Here is a 21,305-nt window from a genome sequence, read left to right as displayed (position 1 = left end):
ACATCCCCAACCCTCTCTGTCCCCAGCATGCCAAAGGATGAGATGCACCAGCAACGGGCACATACACAATACAGCAAGCAAGAAACCACATTATGTCCAGATAGGGGATTTCATGGCTACAGATAAAGTTTTCATGTTCTGTCTCTGACACCAAGGTGCACCCCCATGAGCTCTCACACTCAACACAGCAGCAGGCTCTTTCCGTGTGGATGGAGCGTGCTCAAGGTTCCGTGCTTGAGGAAATTGAATGCACAGCATGGAATCAGGAACATCACCACAAGTACGCTGAATGCTTGCAACCTACCACTTCTGCATAGCTTTGGCAAAGGCAAGTTTTGTCACCAGCTCTGGGAGACCCCTCAGGCAGGACATACATTGCAAAGAGCCTACACGAAAGTCTGGGTGGCTGAAAGCTGAGACACAGAAACCTAGAAACCAGCAGGATATCACAGAATCCCAGAGCCATTTAGGCTGGAAAAGCCCTCTAAGATTATAGAGCCTAACCATTCCCCCAGCACTGCCAGGCTTGCCACTAAACCGTGCCCCACAATGCCATATCTACAGGTTTGTTAAATCCCTCCACGGATGGCGACTCCACCATTCTCCCAGGCAGCCTCTTCCAGAGCTGAAAAATTCTTCTGGTGAAGAAATTGTTCTTAATATCAAACCTAAACTTCCCCTGGCACACCTTGAGGTCATTTCATCTTTGAGGTCATTTCATCTTTGAGGTCATTCCTCCATTTGCTACTTGGGAGGAGACCAAGCTCCCCACCAAGCTTCAACCTCCTTTATAGAGTGATAAGGTCCCTTATGATCATCCTTTTCTCCAGGCTGAGCTCCCAAGGCTGCTCCTTATCAGTCTTGAGCTCCACACCCCTCCTCAGCTCCCTTGCCATTCTCTAGACACACTCCAGCACCTCAATGTCTTTCTTGGAGTGGGGGGCCCAAAACTCAACACAGGATTCAAGGTCAACCACAACTAAGCAGGTATGCCAGACTCCACAGAGCTCCTGCTGCCGGAGACAAGCCCCCATATGAAGGGTCAAGAGTTTGGGGCAATGAACTAAGAGGGGCAGAGTCCTCCAGGGAAGCCCCAGACGCCAGGCTCCATCTCTGCATCCCAGTGAACTTGTCCCCACGCCCGACTGGGTGCAGGCAGGGCCGCCCTCAGGGCTGATCCCAGGGGTGCTGGGGGTACTCTGGCCCCAGGGCTGTCACCCCGCAGCCCACGCGGGACCGGCGGGGCCGTCGGCTCCAGCGCTGGGAGCTCCAGCCAGAGGCGGGCAGGAGCTTTCCCCCCACTAAGGCTCTTGGAAACACCCGCAACAAGGGGAAATGCCAAAGCCACGTGGAAGTGACCCGGTCCCACGGCCCCAAGAGCCCTCCTGCACGGCCCCCGCGGAACGAGCCCAGCCACCCGCAGCAGCACCGGTCTCTGCACAGCAGCTCCCTCCTGCTTCTGGCGCCTTGGCTGCGCTCGGCATCCCGGAGCCCGGCTCCGCCGGAGCCTGCGGGCCCCCGGGACCCGCCCGCAGGCCCCTGCGATGGGGGTCCCGCCTGCAGCCTCCCGGGTCCTCCCAGACCCACCCGAGCCTTGCCCGGATTGCCTTGCTCCTGGATGGCGCTCGGACCCCAGGGGCTCCTCACAGGCACTGCAAGAACAACAATGACCCCCCCGCCGGCACTCACTCACCGCCGCCGCCCCGGCCCCTCCGTGCCGGTCAGCTCATGGCCGGGGCTCTGCTCTCCCCGCACAGAACTGCTGACTGCAGGACGGCCCTCCCCCTCCCATCTGCAAGCGGCTGAAAGAAGTTAAGCTTGGCTAATATCGGCTTAGGCTGTATTAGCGCAGCAGCAGCAGCGATGCCCGCTGTAACCCTTGAGGTTCCACATCCCGGCCATGGGAACCGCCTTCCAGAGAGGAAAAACCCACCCCCTCCGCTCATGAATGCTCATGAATATTGCAGTATTTTCGCACATCTCTGTCATACTGGAGGATTTACAGGCTCGAAGCAAGGCTTTTGGGTGTAAAACTGGAAAACCTTCCTGCAAATGCGCAGTTTAAAATTAGAGTTAGAATTTTTTCTTTTTTCTTTTTTTTTTTCCTTTGGAAAAAAGTCATGATAAAATAAAGTTTCTGACACTGAGAAAGTCTGTGCTACCAGTTCAGGTCTGCTGAACTATAAACCTCACAGGTCAAATATGAGCAGACATTTAAATGGTCAGACAGTGACAGGACAAAGGGTGATGGCTTCACACTGACAGGGAGCAGGGTTACACTAGATATTGGACAGAAATTCTTCCCTGTGAGGGAGGTGAGGCACTGGAGCAGGCTGTCCTGAGGCGCTGGGGATGCTCCACCCCTGGATGTCCACGGCCAGGCTGGATGGGGCTTGGAGCAACCCGGTCTAGTGGAAGGTGTCCCTGCCCGTGGGAGAAGGATTGGAACCAGATGACCTTAAAGGACCCTCCCAACCCAAAACATTCTGTGATGATCCAGTAGAAGAAATAAAAATAACCTGAATCCATAAAATAGTAAGATATTAACTGTTGCCGACACCATCCTTATACAGTGGTATATATTGAAAGAAAAACCCCAACACCCTGGTATTTCAGCCCAAACCAGGTTTTGTTAATTTACACTCAAAATAACAAGACCAGAACTTTGAAATTCATTTGTCATGGTAAATTATTGACATTTACATTTGAGAGATCTGGCTGAGATACTCTCTTAACTACAAAAACATTCCTTTCAACTGAAAGCCAACAGTGTCTGGTAGCTTCCAACTCCCCACTCCTGAGCAAAGATAACACGGGTGTGCCACCCCTGGGCCCCGGAGCCCTTGCTCCGTATCATCACATTATTTACTGTTCATTTTTTACTGTTCGGTTCCTGCTTAGGACTCTGGCTGTTAGGAAGGCATTTGAGGGGTCTGCCCTTCCAGAGGCCGAATATCTGGCATTATTAACACTGAAATTATTGTTTTCCTCAACTCCTTCTTTTCCTGGCTGGATCTCCACAGCCGCTTGGCAGAGAAGGGGGGAGCAGAGGGGCAGAAGCTGTCTGAAGACTCACTATTACCATGGTTAATAAAGTTTCTGTCTGACCTCTCCTGAATTTTACTTGTGATGTTGGAGTTCATAATGGAGAATTCTCAAAGAACACTTAACACCCATGAATGAAGAGACTATTTAATGAGCTTTCAGGCAAGATTGTCAAATATCACTCCTTTGGGTCTCGTGGGGGGTGTTCCTGCAATCAGGCTTAATTCGTCAAAGTGCCAGGGTAGGGCAGAGAGTACTAGACTGAATGGTCTGCAGGTCCAAATCAGCATCACAGTGCTGGCTTAATGAGACCTCAGCAATATTCATCAGCTCAGATTCCTGCCCCTTTGTTCCTTATGAGCCACAGCCTGACAGAATCCTTAGAGTCAGGAAAATATTTCAGGTGTGTGAACATCCCTGGGCTGGCTGGGAGCTTCAGTGCCAGTAGCCCACAGTCTCAGTGTATCTGTGTTCATGATGAAATGCTCTAAAGGGGATGTGGGAATCCTGATTTCACGTGAATATTGGATTAAAAACAACATACTGTGCTATGGAGCTCTTCTTTCAAGCTCCTGCTGGTAAGGGGTGGTCTTACCTACCAAGATGAAGCTCACCATGGGCAATATACCCTCAGCATAGGTGGTGAGATTGAGTAAAATGTGTTTTGTGGTAGAGTCTGACCCTTTTACCTCCTCTGTCAATACCCTGAGCAGTAATTCCCTTTCTCTTGTCATGTTTTCATTGCACATACTACATACATATATAGACTCACTCTCTGAAACAACTCTGGAGATATCTGAGGGAGAATAAAGAAAAGAAGCTGGATGTGGGCTGTCTACCTTAAGGGAAAAATTATGTAAGCATACTCAAAGTAATACACTGAATAAAAGCTTTCCTCCACCCCAGAATTTGCTGCCTGGTAATTTGCAGGGCAGAGTGATGGGGACAAGGCTTTATGGGAAGACAACCTCATTTTTTGGACTCACAGCCAAGAGAAAGCATGCAGTTCTCCATAAACAGGGATTTGCTACAAGATCTTTTGGCATGGGAGCACAGAGAAGAGTTCAAGTCTGCTTTCAGATCCTCCTGCAGATGTGTGAGCTGTGCCCTACAGAACAGAAAGCTGAGGGCTGGTGTGGCTGAGCACAAAGATGTAGAGCATCCAGAACCCCACCTTGGCAATAGGAGCCACAAAATCCTCTAAGCTTCAAACCAGGATGGGGGTGACTTCTGTTGTAGAAATCGGCTCCAAACTGGCTCTCACCTTAGAGCATTAAGTAGCAAGGATGTTTATACTAGCACAAAGAAAATTAGACTTCACCTTTTGTGCTCAGTCTAAAGCCCAGTGAGACCCACCTACCAGTAATATCAATGGAAAGACTTCAAAGGACTTCTGTGGGATTTGGCTGAGACCCGACTCATGAGGGGAAAAAAAAATTATATATATATATATATATATATCAGTAAATTACAGTGCTTTTAATGCTCCCAGCCAAACACAAAGTTAGAGTCCTATAGAAGAGAGTAACCTATGGAATCTCTCTATGCTTTTATAGTTTATCAAAATTAATGAGAAATGCAGATTATGGTTGAATTTTAAACATTGCTGCTTATAGCCAGGAGAATACAGGATAGGACACAGTTTAACGGTTTTAAACTAAAAGAGGGTCAATTCAGACTGGATATAAGGAATTATTTTTTTATAAGGAAGGTGGTGACACACTGGCACAGGTTGCCCAGATCAGCTGTGGATGCCCTGAGAACATTCAAGGTGAGGTTGGACAGGGCTTGGAACAACCTGGTCTAGTTGAAGATGTCCGCTCATTGTAGAGGGGTTAAACTAGGTAAACTTTAAAGGTCCTTTCCAACACAAACTACTCTGTGACTCTATGTAGAGTCACCACAGCAGCTAAATGAGGCTGTACCACCCAGAGCTGAGATAGCGTGGGAGCTTCCATTGCTCTATGGAAGAGTTCCACTTTGTCCTTCAAAATTCTGCAGATAACTCAAAAAAACCCCAGCTGCTGCTATGGTTTTCAGGACATTCCCATAAACCAGAGCAATAGCTTCAGTTACAGAACAGAAATCTGCCAACAGTATCTCTACATTCCTGAAGGCCCATCCATGGAAAATCATGCCTCAAGCAGAAAAAAACCCAGCCACTAATTCAAATAATGTGTAAGAAAAGAGAACGTTACTGCATTGTGTTTCTTTTTAGTGGTCTCCTTTTCTTTTCTATATCTTCTGGTCAGATATTATGCTTTTATATTTATACAGCCTATATTTTTGAAGGAAGGAAGCAGGAAGGAAGCATACAGCACAAACAGAGGATTAATTCAATAATTAGTAATATTAATATTATGTTTCTGGGCAAGTGTTTCTGCCTCCTCTCCCTCCAGCCCTCAATTTCCTTACACCACAGGGATGCCAACTGATGGCAAGGTAACAAAAACAAACCCAGGATGGATGATGAATTTATTGCTTATGCATCTCTTCCCAGCTGTCATCCTCAAAACACCTTACAGGCATGCAGAAGCACAGTCTCCACACTGCAGCTGAGCATGGGAGGTGCAGCACACAGTGAGGTGCAGGAGTGTGTCCTGGTCTAGTCCAAGGGGGTCTCTCCTGCGCCCTGGCATGTCAGCAGGGCTGGCATCCACCAGCCAGAGACCCCAACCACATCCCACACCCAATTCCAGTTCCCCTGGCAGCAAGGACCTGGCACTGTGCTAGAAAATGAGGGGAAAAGGGGGGATTTGGCATCATCTCAGGGAGGGTTTTTGAGAAATCTGTGGTTGGGCTGTGATTTGAGATGTCCTTAAATATTCCAAATTAAATACTTAGCTGAAATCCTTTTTCTCTCCTGACACTGATAACAAGCAGTTACGTTGTTTGAATGATTTTTAAACACATGGTTTACGTTTCAGGATCTTTGTTGTTGCTTCAGGGTTTTTTATTTATTTTGTTAACTAAAGCAGCAATTAGCTTATTTCTATTTTTATTTTTAGAAGGTTCCCTTTGCTGATCTCACACCCTGAGGCACCCTACACCTTTCTGTGCCTAACACTGCCGTAACTTGCTTTTGCTCTCCTGTTTTCACAGGTACTTTCAGATCATCCTGAAGACATTTCTGTTTGTGCTAAATTTTGCAAATTCTCTTCAAGTCAGTCTGTGGCTGCACATAAGTGCATTTTCAGTTCAAAGGTATATGCCAGATTTTTGCTGACTTCTGTCAGGGCTTTCCCTGTCTCCAGAGTCCTTCCCCATACCTGCTGCAAAAACAGCCTTAAAATCTTTTTCTGAGTATTTTAAGCCTCCAAGATGCTGGAGCAAGGTTCCAAAAGGGTTAAGATGGAGGAGGCCCCAGACAGCTCATTCTGCAGTCTCAATGACCCAGAGCTTTTGCCTTTTCAAATATATTTAACCAAATAAAGTGAATAGAGGATATGCAAATGCGTCCTCTGAAAAGAAACACAGCCCTGAATTGCTGTTGGCAGGTCAGAGTATCACACCACCCTCAGCAGCCTCTCAGCTGCAGGAGATTCGGGCTGGAGGAGGCAGTGGCACAAAAAGACACTTTTCAGGCAGAAAGAAAGCAGGACTCGGGTATTCCAAGGAGACAGAGGGAGGAGGTCACTGGGGATGGCTCCCCTGGCACCCCAAAACCCTGGTTCCCTGTGAAGGTGCTGAGGCCCTGGCACAGGTTGCCCAGCAAAATTGTCTCTGTCCCATCCCTGGGAGTGTTCAAGAGCAGGGTGGACGGGGCTTGGAGCAACCTGGTTTAGTGGCAGGTGTCCCTGCCCTGTAGCAACGTGAGTGGGGTGCACAAGGGAGACCCACAGTGGACAAAGGTTCAGGGGACATCAGGACACTGGCACAACTGGGGTGACCTTTCACAAGCTGGTGCTCACAGGCTAGCCACAAGCTGCTCTTGGCTCCAAGGAGCTATTTGAACATAAAGATAATTCTGAATGAGATTACCTGGAGTTATGGAGAATGGTTTTACCTAAAACTGAGCTGTATTGGTATCTTGGAAAGACAAGTGTCTGCCAAGGAAGGCAGGAAACTCCCTTGGAATGGAAAATATGATGCCCTTCCCTCCAAATGATTATAACTTTGAGAATAACAGCGACTGGAACAGCACGGGCCAGCACACCCCGCGGGGGCAGACAGAGCGTAGCACCAAGCCTTAAGCAGTGGCAGAGGCAGAAGCATTGAGGGGGGACCCTGGCTGGGTGTTAGGCTGAAGTGTAGCAAAAAGCCCAAAGCAGCAGCAAAAAATGGCTGGGGCTGTGCAGCAGCAGCCGGGTTCCCGCAAGCAGCCGGGAGAAGCTCCCTCAGAAGGGCTCTGGGCTCAGGTTTTCCCCTGGGGCACCCCAGTAGATGGTGGGGCCTTTTTCCAGTGAGGTCAGGTGTTAATAAGGTCCCAGTTCTACAGCTGCTCTTACAAAGGCTCACCCACGGTAGGAGAAGCAGTAAAAGTCTGAACTGTTGGAAACAGTATAACTTTTAAATTTTTATTTTGTCTCTATACCTAGGTTTGACTGGACTTTGCCTTGGAGAAAGGAATTTTCTATAGTCTTTTTAGGAGATGTAACATCATTTTAAGGAGATTAGCTCAACATACCAACAGAGTGGGAGTAGCCCAAAGATACCCAGAAAGATAAAAAGCCATGAACGGAACATCAGCGGAACATCAGTGGCCATCTACGAACATCTGCCCTCAGATGCCGCCTCTTGCAAAGTTGACGACATCTGCTCCAGAGAGGACTGATAAGAAGAATGAAGACCTAATTAACATCAGGAGGGAAAGAAATTCGGATTCGATGGAAAACTGAACACTAGGGGTTGCTCAACTTTAGACCAATGAACTTTGAAATGGTGCATCTCTATGGGTTTTGACTATACAAAGTTTAGGGGAAATCCTGCAAAGACATGTTCAATGGAATGATTCTCTCTGCATACCCGGGCTATGTGCGAATGAGATGATTTCTTTGGTACATCCTGGCCAGAATAAAGTAATGCCTTGACTCTCTAACATTAAAAATGTTGTTAGAAGGGCTTTGTTATTCCTGCAGTTTCAGTGACAGAACTCTGGTGGCGGCTAATTCTTCCCACAGCAATCCCAGCCCAGCCATCTCCCCTCTGATCCGAGAGTGAGGAGCCGAGCCCAGCCCCTCAACCCCAGCCAAAATCTCACGGTATCTCTGCCCTTCCCAAGAAAAAAAACCCTCAGCTGAGAGAGCAGCCAGCTGCACCCTTCCCCCTCCTTCTTCTCCCATCCACATCTTTTCTCTTAAGTCGTTATCATCTCTTGGGCATCAAATGGGACAAAATTCCCTTTTTCTTTCAAAAAAAGAAAAAAAAAAAAAAAGGGAAAAAATCCTTACTTCTGGCAGTTGGAGATACTAATATTCTCTCCACTTCTTATAACTAAGTACTGTTTTCTGCAGGAAAGACATTAAGTTGCATCATTCACATCTTCTGTAATTTCAGTGCTTAGATTGCTTCCAACTCACTTCAATCAACAGCAGAATGATTGACTATCTCTAGATAATTTTTCAAAGAGGAAAAAAAGTAAATCAAATCAGTTCAGCAATCTCAGTGCTGGTTCCTGTGCCAACCAGTTCATACTTGCCCTTGGAGATAGGAGAAAAAAAAAAAAAGAATAATGCCGGCTTAGCAAACATCTCAGAGCTGTCCCTGCTGTAGCTTTTGGCTGGGGCCATCTAGCAGTGAGTGGGACACCCCAGCGGTCACACAATGTCAGTATGGCTCCTGAAGCTGATTTCAGGGATTTCATAGCCCTTGGAAAGGAGTTGCTTGTTGCTCTGGAGGCACAGAGGAGCAGGACTCTGACCCTTACCATGCAGAGGTGTCACTTCTCTGAGGAGGCTGTTCCTGGGTCCCTGTCCCTCCCTGGGTGCCATCTCTGGCCCACATGGGTGGGCAGAGGCAGAGGCTGCTTTACCCTGTGCATGGGGGCAATTCAGCCTCAATTTCCTAATGGCTGCTGAGAGAAGGAAAGGTCATTTCAGCCCCTTGATTCTTGGCCATGAACAAGCACAGTGGCTTGCCCAGGGAGGGAAGTGAAGGCTGTGCAATTTTCCTGCAACAGCAGGTCAAACAGCAGCCCGAAGTGAGCCGTGATGCCTTCTGCACCCATCCATGTACTGCCTGTGCTCTCAGCAGCAGGAAAACCCTGCCCTTTCTAAAGGCAAAATATGCTAGGCTGAAGAGGGGACACAGCCCCAGGAGCAGACAGGACAGGGCAGAGGTCTGACACATGGGCAACTATCCCAGAGAGGAAGGGGGGAAAACATCGGGGAAAAACAAATAGCTTGGCTGAGACATCATGTTGGCATCCAAATTAACAGGATCTGGATTAGTCATAGGCAAATCTCAGGAGAAACTTGGAAGACTTTGTAGTTTCTAGAACTTCCACAATTGAAAGTATGTTCACAACAAAGAGAGTCACACTTCTGTGGAAGGATCAGCTGACATCACACCACATACCAGGTCCCTACCACCTCAGTGCTTCTGCTTCTTGATCCAATGTTGTATCTTAAAAATTACAGAATCATTATGGTTGGAAAAGCCCTCTAAGGTCATCAAGTCCAAAGGTTAATCCAGCACTGCCAAGCCCACCACTAAACTACATCCCCAAGCACCACATCTACATGTTTTTTGAACACTTCCAGGGACAACAACTCCCATACTTCCCTGGGCAACCTGTTCCAATGTCTGACCATCTCTTTCATGAAGATTTTTTCCCTAATACCTAACCTAAACCTCCTCTAGCAGAGCAAAAGGTCCCATTGCAAGGACTGATGTGGCTGATAGCTTTGGTGTGGCTGAGCTTCCTCTGTAGTCAAAACACAAACAGCAGTGGAGCATCCACGTGTCTGTTCCCAGGTGTGGAACTGATGCTTCCCTCCTTCTTGCCATTGTCAAAACCCTCAGCAGTGAAAGCAATGAAGGGTCTCAGAATCTGGCTTCTAATGATGAATTTACACAGGTGACCATCCACCTCTGCTACAGGCAATAGTGGGCAAAAGAGTCTTTGCTAGGGTTGTTTTTCCAAATAACCCAGCTTTTGGGATTGCTGCTCCTGGGTCAAATGACACACTTGACCTCAGAGAGAAAAGTCACCTAAAAACCCCCAGGTGCCTTTGGAGCCTGTTACTCTCAAAGAGGCCACCTCACCCAGCACGGATTTTGCAGCATGACTGCACAGACCTTAGTGGAAACTCCTCACGGCAGTTCTCATGTGGTGTCTCTGAGATTTTTATCTACACCACCAAAGCCACTTTGTTGAGCAAATGGAAATGTGAGCTGCAGTCTTGCAACACCATGGCACACAGTTCTGAATAGAAGGATTTTTCCTCCCTGAACTGGGGCTTTCCTAGAGAAACAGTGATTTCCACTGAATGACACACTTTCTTCCTGTGGTGTGGAAGAAAATGACTTGGAAAGGTTGGTTGGATTTAGCTTCTTTCCATGTTTATGAGAGTGGAATATCCCACACGGCACAGAAGACAGAAAAACCCCATGTGGCTAACAGGGGAGTTTGAGGGACTAATTCAAGGGTTGTGGGGGAATCACCATAGAGTCTTGCCAAAACCTTGCTGTGGACTCAGCCCATGATAAGAACCTGCATTTTCAGCCATGCTTTTCCAAAGTATCTGCTACACACTGTAGCTAAAGCAGCTACCTCACTGCTTGCAAATGCCCAAGCAGTGAGTAAAGGGTGCTGAGATGTGGCTGCAGCAGGGAGCTGGGGACCAGCTCACAGGTGCTGAACTACCCCTGTGGCTTTGACACTCTTTGCTGACTAAAAATCCCCACTCAGTCCAGTGTCTTACTTTCTCACCACCAGCTGCCATGTTTTTCATTGTGAGTGTCCAGCAGGATGGTAAAATATTTATAACTTCACCTATATACAGAGTGTAGGAAAAAGTAGAATGAGGCATACTCCCTGGTCTGCTTCCTCTCCCACCTGCCTCAGGTCACCTTGGAGGCTCTGTGACAATGTTTATGGTGCAAGGAGGCTTTGACACAGCAAATGACTTGTCATCATTAAGTCCTAGTGGCACACTGTACAATCAATCCAAGCCCAGCAAAATATTTCCCTGTATCATGCTGTACGGAATCAACGCTCAGCTCCTTGAAGTCTCCAAAAAGCCTTTGCAGACTCTGAATCAGCATATCTGGGAAGAAAAGCTCCTGGAGAGCCAATCATTGCTCACAGCAAATTGCAGGAGAGTGAGGAAGGGAGCATGAGGATCCCTTCTGGGATTCATGGATTTTACATGTATATTTCAAGCATATTTATATTTTTTTATAGCCACATGCTCTCTCATACACCTTTCTGCACTCAAATATTTGAGTGGTTTTACAGGGTAAGAGGGTATATGGGTTCCCAAGCTCTGTAAATCCTCCTGTTCAGTGGGAAAAGAGGTGAGAGGATGAAGCAGTTTGGACCACCAGTACCTCCTCCAGAAGGGACAAGACCATTGAGCAGCAGGAGCGGAGGTCTGCACCTCCTCTGAGCTGTCCCTGCTCCCGGCACCCGCAGCCCTGCAGGGACAGCAGCAGGGACAGATGGGTCCCCAGTGCCAAGGACCTGCAGGGCTTTGGCTCCACACAGTAGCACAGCAGACAGAAATAGAAGTGATGGAAAAAACCTCATTACTTCTATTGGCCCATCCCCAAAGAACATATGCAGAGCACTTAAAAATAAAAGAATAAATTAACAGATGTTTTTCTTTCATGTTGATTTCTGATCAGAAAGGGGGTGGTTAAGTTATTTTATTTGGGTCTATATGACGAAATAATATAGCAAAGTCAAGAACAAAGCCATGGGAAAAGAGCTGCCCTGGATGCCTGTGAACCCATCAAAAGGTAACTCTGTGTCACGTCACCCACTACCTCTTTCCATCTCACCCAGACTTGGCTCCAGTTACCTATAAGATATCCAGGTGCTGATTGCAACTGTGCAGTGATGAAGGAATAAGATAGTATTTCTCTCAAAGTGCTCTCAGAAATGTACAATAAGACATTTAAACCCCCTGGTGCTCTGCATTGTTTGGTGACATCAAAAGGGCAATTATAACCTTACTGATTTAATGTTGTATTTCTTTGTTTCTGGCCCAATCCCAAGTCAGCTTTCCTATTTCTGAGGGTATTCAGTTAATTCACTTTACCATCTGTCTTCAAAGCTTCTCTCCTATTTTTATTACTTGAATATAATTGTAATATTCATAGTTCTGGTGTGGAGACAAGAATCAAATAAATGTGCAGATTAGTCCAGAGCAGCAGAGAAAAATAGCTATATCTGTCTTTTTCTTTGAGGGAGCAGGGAAATCCAAATGCATCTGCTCTTTCCTTTTGATAGTATCTAGTAAAAGTTCAAATGGAGTAGTAATAGAGGGATGGAGAATAAAAGCAACTAAATATACCTCAACCAACACCATGGGCTTTGCCTCTGGTGCAGCACATGGCATTCCATGGGCTGGGCTGAGCAGCCTTGGGCATCTGCTCTGTACACAAAGAATGACCAAGTGTCACAGCAGGAGAGCCACCATCAGGAGAGGGATCATACAAGTCTATTGTGACCCCAGATGAATCTCCCACCCCTTTGCAAACATGCACTGAGAAACACTTGGAGATGCACTGGTGCTGGTGGGAGGGGACACTGTGGTGGCAGATTTCCCTTCTTGTGCCTCCACACATGAATGCAGGTGCCTGTCTGGCCTCCAGCTGCTGCCAGGAGGCAAGAGAACAAAGACTTCCTTTCTAGAAGGCACGACTGACAGGGCAGGCAAGAGGTTCATGGTTGCAGCCACATGAAAGAGAAGAGTAGAAGAGTAAAAGTAGGAAATCCCAGAGATTCGAGGGGTAAGGTGAATTCTTAGACAATTTCAACCAAATCAGCCATGTTCAAATCCCTAGGGGAATTTGCCATTAGGTTTGTGTTTTGTTTATTATACCACTCTCTGCATCCATCAGACCATCCAACACTGCACAATAGGAAATAATTTGCTTTGTCTTTCACTGACTTCCACCATTATCTCATTGAGATGAACATTATAGACCCGTTCTCAACTTGTTAAAACTTTTCTAATGGCACCAGAAATTAATTTGAATTAAAGAAGAATGCTTCACGGGGCTGTAATGGCCAAGGAGCCCCTTGTTCAGTAAATCAGCACAGCCACGGTGACTCCTTTGCAACATGAAGTGGTGACTGATGGGATGGGGCCACCAGAAAGCCAAAACCAGATATGAGAGCAACAGCTGCTGCTCCAGGGCTGAGCAGGTGCCACACTGCCAGGTCAGGCAGAGCCACTGGCTCTCTGGTGGGATCCATCTCTCAGAGATCACCTGTGCTGGCACACATCTCAGTGCACTGCAAAAAGCAATGACAGCACATCTGTCTTCTGAGGGCACCTATTCTGCACACAGAAATGTTGGGCTAAAGTCATGTCCACACTAAAATAAAGTGAGCACAGCATTAAGTGAGGGCCCAGACATACACTTTGGGATAGTGAGATGGGCAGAAGAGAGGAGCTGGCACACAGCAGAAGGAGTGAGATGTGAAGCACAGAAATCAATACCACAGGGTGCATGTCTGAGGAGGACTGAGGGTAGGAGCTCACACAGGAGACCTCTTCCCAGTGGGTCTTGTTCTCCTGCTGTTGTCATAAACAAGCCTGGTGCAACCAGTGATGTGGCTCAGAGCAGTCCCTGGGGACTTGGGGCCCAAAATACAGTAACAAACATTTGCCCACAGCTTCCCAGCCAAGTCTTCCTTTCTGTTTCACCCATGTAATTCCCTCTGGCCATATTTCACTGCATGAGTTTTGCTACAGTTCTAAAGCAGCTGATTCAAGCTGCTGATATAAGCAGCTGTAAGGCCGTTGCCTTTAGTGAGAGCCACCAGGATATTTTCAGAGGCAAAATTCAGGGTAGCAATTTTAAGTTCCCTTTTTTTTCAGTGTGAAAAATCCTTTTTCATAATCAAAAATAACAACTAGTCATGAACATAAATAATTACAATTTTTTCCATTATCAACACTCCCCTTAGAACATTTACCTAATGATGCTAAGATGTTGTGTTTTAAAATAATTTTCCCCTTTGCACTTCTGCTTGGAAGTCTGCCTGTCTAGAGGGAAGCTCTGATAAATAAAGGGAGAAATAGCACAGACATTGAACATTACCTTTCTTTAGAAAAGACACTTCACACAGATTCAAAGGACTCAATTTCAAATCAGCACAGCAGATCAATTCAAGATGAACCTTTAAATACCTTACAGAAATCCTCCTGTTTCAGGCTTGCAAGAATTTCCTAATGCAGACCCACTTGGAATCGTCACTGCCTGCCCACAAAACAATGGGATCCAGCATCACCCTGTGCCCAGCATCTCTTAACAGGCACACACCCCTGCAAGCGCGCCACCCTATTTCACATTCCCACTACAGACAAAGTGCCCCAACAAATTTACCAGAGATGGGCTGGTGGAACAAACCAGCAGGACTATTTGAGAGATATTATGTAATGCATCCCGCTGAGCTCTCTGCACCACTGCCATAGCGGCTCATGGTGCCGGCTGTGCCGCACGCATCACGCCGGGTATCATCCCATCCCCATGCAGAGCGCCGCTCCCGCCTGCCTCTTCCCTTTAAAGAGCTTGGAATACCCTTTATCCCGGAGCAGGGAGGGCCATGGGGAGCCGGACCGCGGGCCCAGAAGCCGCCTCGGAGGGTTCGGCCCAGTACCACCGTGCCGAGGCGGAGAGCGGGTCCCCACCCGCTGCGGAGAAAGAAGCCGGAACCAGGGAGAGGGGGGGGAGAAGGACAAACCCCCGCTGCCGAGGCGGCTCGGGGAGCACTCACCCAGCAGCAGCCAGCCGGAGCCCGCGGAGCCCAGGAGCGGGGCGAGCATCCCTGCGGCGCGGCCCCTGCGCCCCGCTCCGCGCACTGCGGCGCTCACTGCGCACCCCGCCGGCCCGGCCCGCCGCGCCCCGCACACTCCCCGCCGCTCCCCCGGCGGAGGGCGGTGTTTTTGGCATCCCCTCCTCCTCTCCCCATCCTGGCGAGCCCTCCAGATCCCTCCTAAAAGGGGCTATGCTGCCGGTGGTGCGCGGATGCTCGTCAGAGCATCCCTGTCTTCTCGGATCCATGAGCGGCGGCGGGGGGAGCGCGGGGGAGAAGCTTACTCCTTTATAGCTTCATTTTCACCTCTGGCCGATGAGATTGCAGCTGGCCGGTGACCTGCACAACAGCGGTTCTAAAGATGCTGAAACACACCCAGCTCCATCAGCAGAGACAGCTCGGCATTGCCTCTAGACATCTCATCACCACACAGCTCGTGGTGATGATGATGATAGCTCGTGGCTACTTAAACGAGGGGAAAAAAAAAAAAAAAGAAGGCAATCTGTGTGATACTAAATACATGGAGAGAGGAGAGAAGAGCAAATTTGTGTTCTTGACTGTTCCCTGAACAAGCTAGTTGTAAAACAAATTATGTCCCAGCTCCATGAAAGGGTTTGCAGAAGGTGTTAAAAGGGCTGCAGCAGTGGTGAGAACACGTCTTGCGCCCCTCTGGGAATCAGTGCCAGTGGAGTAAACAGGATGGGAGTGCCAAAGGGTAGAAGAGACTCTGATTTTTTATTCAGCTGTCTTTTTATTCAGCTGTTTGAGTCACTAACATGGCAGGTCTGCACAGCAGGCAGAACTGCCTGTTCCATGCTGTGATATGCAGCTGTTTAACTCTTTGGGAACACGGGCCAAGATACACCAATAAAATTCTCTGCTTGTGCCAGGAATTAGCACTAGTTCAGGTATGATTACAGCTGTGAAGGACACACATGTCCTTTGCAGATAAAAGCTTTTGGTTTTCTTAAAGGTGAAAATGAACCATATGAAAATGAAGAATTTCTATTCCATGGCAAAAAATATTCACCATGTGGTTTTCTTCTGATTCAATATGAGAAGGACTTTAAAAAATTTCCTGTGTACAGAAGCCCAGTAGCTGATTAAACCTGATGTAATTTGTATTAGAGTCATCACTGCCCACTCCTGAAAGCTGTTATAAAATTGTCATGTCCATTTTAGTCAAGGGCTCTCTGTCTTTCAAGACTCACAGTCTCAAGGCAGAAAACCATCATCAAGCACTCTAACAAGTGAGCTGGAAACCAAAAAGAAGTGTATCTGCTTCCTCAGACTGCAATTCTCATAGAAAATGCCTCTAAAGCAATTGAGGCTTCAGCTACACCTTCAAGTGCCATAAAATCAAATATAACAGCTATGAAATAGGACTTGGCAAAGTAATTTCTACTGCTATCTATTTTGCTTAACAGTGAGACAGATTATAGATTAAATACTGCACAATCTATTTCACTTAAGAACATTTGTAGCCTATTCCTACAGTCTTCTCTTTCTTGAGAATGAAAAACAGTTTCTATGCCATTTTTTACCTGCCTCTCTGTGGCAAATTTTGTGTTGCACGTCTGTTAGCATGTCTCATCTTCTGCAGGCTACCTGGATCCTACAATTCCTGTGTCAAAGCAAGCCCAGACTTCTCCCTGAACCACCAATGTCATTCACTGAGCCTTGGTCCTGGACTCCTGAAATCTGTTAGCTGGAAATCACAATACTGAAGCTAACCAATACAAAACAAATCGTCCTGGAAATATTCAAGGCCAGGTGGGACAGGGCTCTGAGCAATGTGATCTAGTTGAAGATGTCCCCGCTCACAGCAGAGGAGATGTACTAGATGATCTTTAAAGGTCCCTTCCAACCCCAAATGTTCTATGATTCAGGATGTCTTGATCTTTGAAGAGATGAGTATTTTAAAATAATACTTCCTTAGGGAAGTTGAGGGATCAGAGGAAACTAGCTAAAGAGTACTGGCTTCCAAAACTTCACTAAGATTTATGAAAACAGATCTCTGCAAGCAGTTGCACAATGAGTCCTGGAAACACCTTTTGTTCATCTACCATGGGAGTGAAGATCATAGGCACAACAAATCCCACCTGGACCTTCCTGCCCTTGCTTTGGGGAGCCACAAGGTGTCTGCCTATGCTCCACAACCTTTGTTTTCCTGACCTCAGCATCTCCTGCAGCAGCTCCTCCAAGCTCTACACAGATTAAAAAAAGGCAAGTGACTTCCTGTGTTTCACCACAAACTTCCTGCCTCTCTGCAGGGTTCTCATAAACCTTTCTCTAATTCTTGACTTTAAAACCTTTGCAAGCTTTCTACTTCTCCGTAACTACAGTCCAAGGCAAACTGGGCTAAACTGATTATTAAATGGCCCACCTACAGTTTTCACACTCAACCACAGTTGAAGTGCTCTCACTTACTGGTATAATAGTAATGGTTGTTCTGCCTTTGGAGTTGTCATAGTGACAGACACTTTTCATAATGATGCTGAAATTTTCCATGCTAGGAAACCACCCAGAATCTTAGGGTTCACAGAAGTGCACCAAATCACTACTACACCAGAGTGATCTCTCCTGCAGGGGACCTTCAGCCACCAAGATATTAAAGCCACCACCAGCAGTGACCTTCCTAATAGAGCACAGGGCAACATCAGGAAACAACTGGCCAAGGAATCTGAGCTTACACCTTTCCAAAGTATGTTAAGTTTTCCAATCCACCCCAGAAGCTGTTAATACCAGAACTCTCATCTTCTGTTTGCATCACAGCCTAGGCTGGGTTATAGAGAACAGGTACCCTATCACATCCTCATGAATACAAAGCAGTTCCTGCTTGCTCTCACAATTAGATACAGTAATATTAGCCTAGCTGGGAAGAAATCAGTTTATTTCTTGCTTGAATACATTTATGTGTCTATTCAGTAGTCCAATATAATCTGCTTGCTCCAATTAACACTACTTAAAAAAAAAAAGCTTCAGAAGGATTCCATTTTGTTAAATATTTTTAAAAGCATATGAAATATATTTCAGGCTGGGATTTGCATGATTTTTATTTCAAATTTTTCAGTCTGTCCTCATTCCCAACCAGCTGGTAAATAGTTACTATGGCAGCACCTAATGCAGAGTGACTCAGCACTCCCTCACATTCCAGTAGCAGCACTGTCTACCCTTCTGGTTTCTTATAATTATAACCTTGTCTTCTCTTTATTGTTTCATTGCAGAACTATGATGTTTAAAATGTCAGTCTTTCCTTGTGAAACTCAGCATTTATTGGTGGAATCAATGCAAGAATCTGCTAAATAAAGATCATACCTATTCAGGATGCTATTTCAACTTTCCTTTTGTGTTGATCACAAAGATGTTTGAAATATTTCCATCATTTCTCAGTGTTTCTTTGGAGCTTTATATTGCCAAGTGAGCTTGTCTCATATCAAACCACAATACACTCAGCTCCAAAATATCTGTCTGATTGTGAGCAGAAGCTCCCCTTCCTTTTGTTAATGTTGAAAGCTCCTTGCTTTCTGTTCCTGTGGGGGGTTTTTTGTTTGTTTTGGTTTTGTTTTTGCCTTTGCTTTGTTTTGTTTTTGTTTTTGTTTTTGTTTTTGTTTTTGTTTTTGATTTACCTTGTTTTGAAGGTTGTATTTACACCTTGAGTCTTCTCCTTTTTGCTTTCTTTGGATTTCAGTTCAACCCAGAGGTGACTGGCCAATCAGTTACCATTGTTACCAAAACTCTTTGAGTGTGACCATCCAGCCAATTCTTTGTCTACTACAGTCATCCAATTTATCAAGTCTAAGAGCATGAAAAGGTTTTGGCAAGTTATCACTTTAGAAGAAATTCGTTTTGATAATAGTGAAACTTGCAAAGTCTGTGGTTTCCCATCTCATGGCTGGATTTCCCCAGAACGAGAACGGTGTGAACTCTCCCATCAGGGATTTTTCTGCCATTGAGGTAGTTGTTTTATTGTATTATGATGTTCTAGAAGAAAGTGACTTTAAAGTGGATGGCTGGGGATCTTAGCTGAGATAGTCACTCAACTTTAATTTTAAAAAATTGTGGCTGACAGATTTATGACAAATAATATAGCAAATATATGTGGGGAGGGTTAAGGTATTTTTTTCAGTACACTTTATGAACATTAAGATTCTTCTGGAATGCAAAAACATGCCTGAGGAAGAATTTATTTATTTATTTTTAATTTTTTTAATTTTTTTTTCCTGCCTAGCCCTGGAGGCATCTTTCACTTTTTTTCTTAGCTATTCCGAGCCCTCCCAATCCTGACACCACACAGGAAGCTCGAGGCCCTTCCCTGCTCGGGTGTTTTCAAACATCAGATAAATGAGACAATCGCGGCCGGGGCGCGGCTGGTCCCCGGGGGCGCAGGAGACACCTCCAGCACCACGGACAGCGGCAGCTCAGGAACAATCGTTATTTATTAACAAACCTGTTCTCTGCCCCATTAAACCACTGCAAGTTTTAAGGAACTCCCTACTGTGTTCCATATTATTGCCAACATTAGAGATAGCAACAGTGATTAATGTGTTACCCTAGAAGTTGCAGTTGTTCTTTCCTTGTCTTCTGCTTCATCACCAGCCTCCTCTTCTGCCATTTTGTCTTTTCCTACCTGTGGAAGAGAAGATAAATAAGTCCATTCTACACTGGACTAATAGAACCCTTCAAGTTTGTAAATGCTTTTGAGACAAGGAAGCCCATCACTAAGCCATGTCCTCAACATGTGCCACAACTCCGCCTTTCAATCCCTCCAGGGATGGTGACTCCACCACTGCCCTGGGCAGTTCCTGCCAGTGTCTGAAGAAATGTTTCCTAGTAGCCCTGGTGAAACTTGAGGCCATTTCCTCTGGTCCTGCTACTTGTTTTGCGGGAGAAAAGACCAACCCCACCTGGCTTCAAGCTCCTTTTTCGGAATTGGAGAGAATTCCCCTCTGAGATGCCTTTTCTCCAGGCTGAGCCCCTCTAGCTGCTCCTCATACTCCCCAATGGTCATCTCATATAGATGATTGTGGCAGGAGGCAGCAGGTATACTCAGGAGGGGCAGACGATTTATTTACCAGAGGGACAGCACACAGATCAGTGCTATCTGATTTGGCAGCCCAAATCCAGATGAAGAGGTAGGACTGCCATTACAATAAATTTGTTTTGCATGTCATAGCCAAGAGAATGGTTCCAATTGCTCCTGAAAGCTATACAAACATCCTACATGGTGCCAACTCTCCATACCTTCCCGACCTTGAAGATTTAGATAAAGATATTGTGGCTAAATGAAGGGACAGAATCAATCCTCTGAAGTCAAAGGTGAACATTTCCTCAAGCCAATAGAAATAGATCTTTTGACTACTACACTGGTGCTTAAAGCATTCCCAGCTTTCAGGTTGTTCATATCACCTGGCAGAGCATTATGATTTAGTAGCAGCTCTCATTTAAGCTGCATTTCAATCAGTATGATCTTACCTTAATGGCAAGGGTACAGCTACAGTTAGTGCAGGCTAATGGCTCCCTAAGCCACAATATCACACCTGCCCTCTCAGACAGGGTGCAATTCCTTGGACCCAGGCATAGCAAGCAGGACAGGCCTCAGGGTGGCAGCCAGGGGTCAGACAAGATCCCAGACCATCAGGTATTACCTGAGGAAGGGCCAAGGTCAGGAAGACAGTTCACAGCTGGGGGCCCAAGTCCCATGGCTAGGCACTGGCATGGCTGTGACTGAGCTGGAGACCAGCATTCCTGCAATGCAGGGCAGGAAGAAGCCTCTGGGACTGGGCTTAAATGGTCTCCTGTGCACATGGGAAGGGTGCAGGCAGGAGCCCAGGTAAGGCTGGTCAGGACCATCAAAGCCCATTAGAGCTCTCAGAATTCCAACGTCTTTCTGCTTCCACAGCAGTCTCTTAACATTTGACTGGAGACGCTTGGCATAACAGATGATTCTACAACAGCATTGTCTTTTAATTAACTGTCTTTTATCTGTTAAAATTCCCCAGTTAATACTTTTCATATACACACACAAAAATTACAATTCTTGGACTCTGAAGCAATTTACCAAGTGCAAATTTTTCTATGTCTCACTAATTTAATAGACTTTTACCTATGCATCACTGTTAGATGAGATGAATGACCTTAGTGCCAAAATCTTCAAGGCTGTAAGGAAAAGTCTGGAGACAAGACCTCTAATTCACAGGAAAGCTCAGTTGGTTGACTGTGAAAAAACAAAGAAAAATAGAATATTTCATTTTGAGGGTACAGAAATACCAACAAGCATTAGAAGTGGTATAATGACCTAGTTTGTTCTTTTGGTTTCTGTTTA

General features: G+C 46.3%; 1 protein-coding gene across 4 annotated transcripts in view; it reads right to left on the bottom strand.

The window, feature by feature from the left end:
- Positions 1-20,653, bottom strand: part of ACSL6 (acyl-CoA synthetase long chain family member 6) — a 62,533-nt gene extending 41,880 nt beyond the window's left edge. The window contains exon 1 of one of the 4 annotated variants that reach the window (XM_063413586.1): positions 19,533-20,653. Coding sequence is in view for 1 of the 4 variants with exons in the window: in XM_063413587.1 (XP_063269657.1) it covers positions 14,942-14,990 (49 nt within the window). In the remaining 3 variants the exon portion in view is untranslated. Of the gene's footprint in view, positions 1-1,689; positions 2,467-14,941; positions 15,755-19,532 lie in introns of those variants that run through there. The other 3 variants (XM_063413587.1, XM_063413585.1, XM_063413582.1) reach the window with 3 other exon arrangements.
- Positions 20,654-21,305: the final 652 nt, after the last annotated feature.

Source organism: Prinia subflava, chromosome 16 (assembly GCF_021018805.1).
Source record: "Prinia subflava isolate CZ2003 ecotype Zambia chromosome 16, Cam_Psub_1.2, whole genome shotgun sequence".
Classification (NCBI taxonomy): Eukaryota; Metazoa; Chordata; class Aves; order Passeriformes; family Cisticolidae; genus Prinia; species Prinia subflava.
Note: the sequence above shows the minus strand (reverse complement) of the source record. Positions and strands in the feature narration are given on the sequence as shown.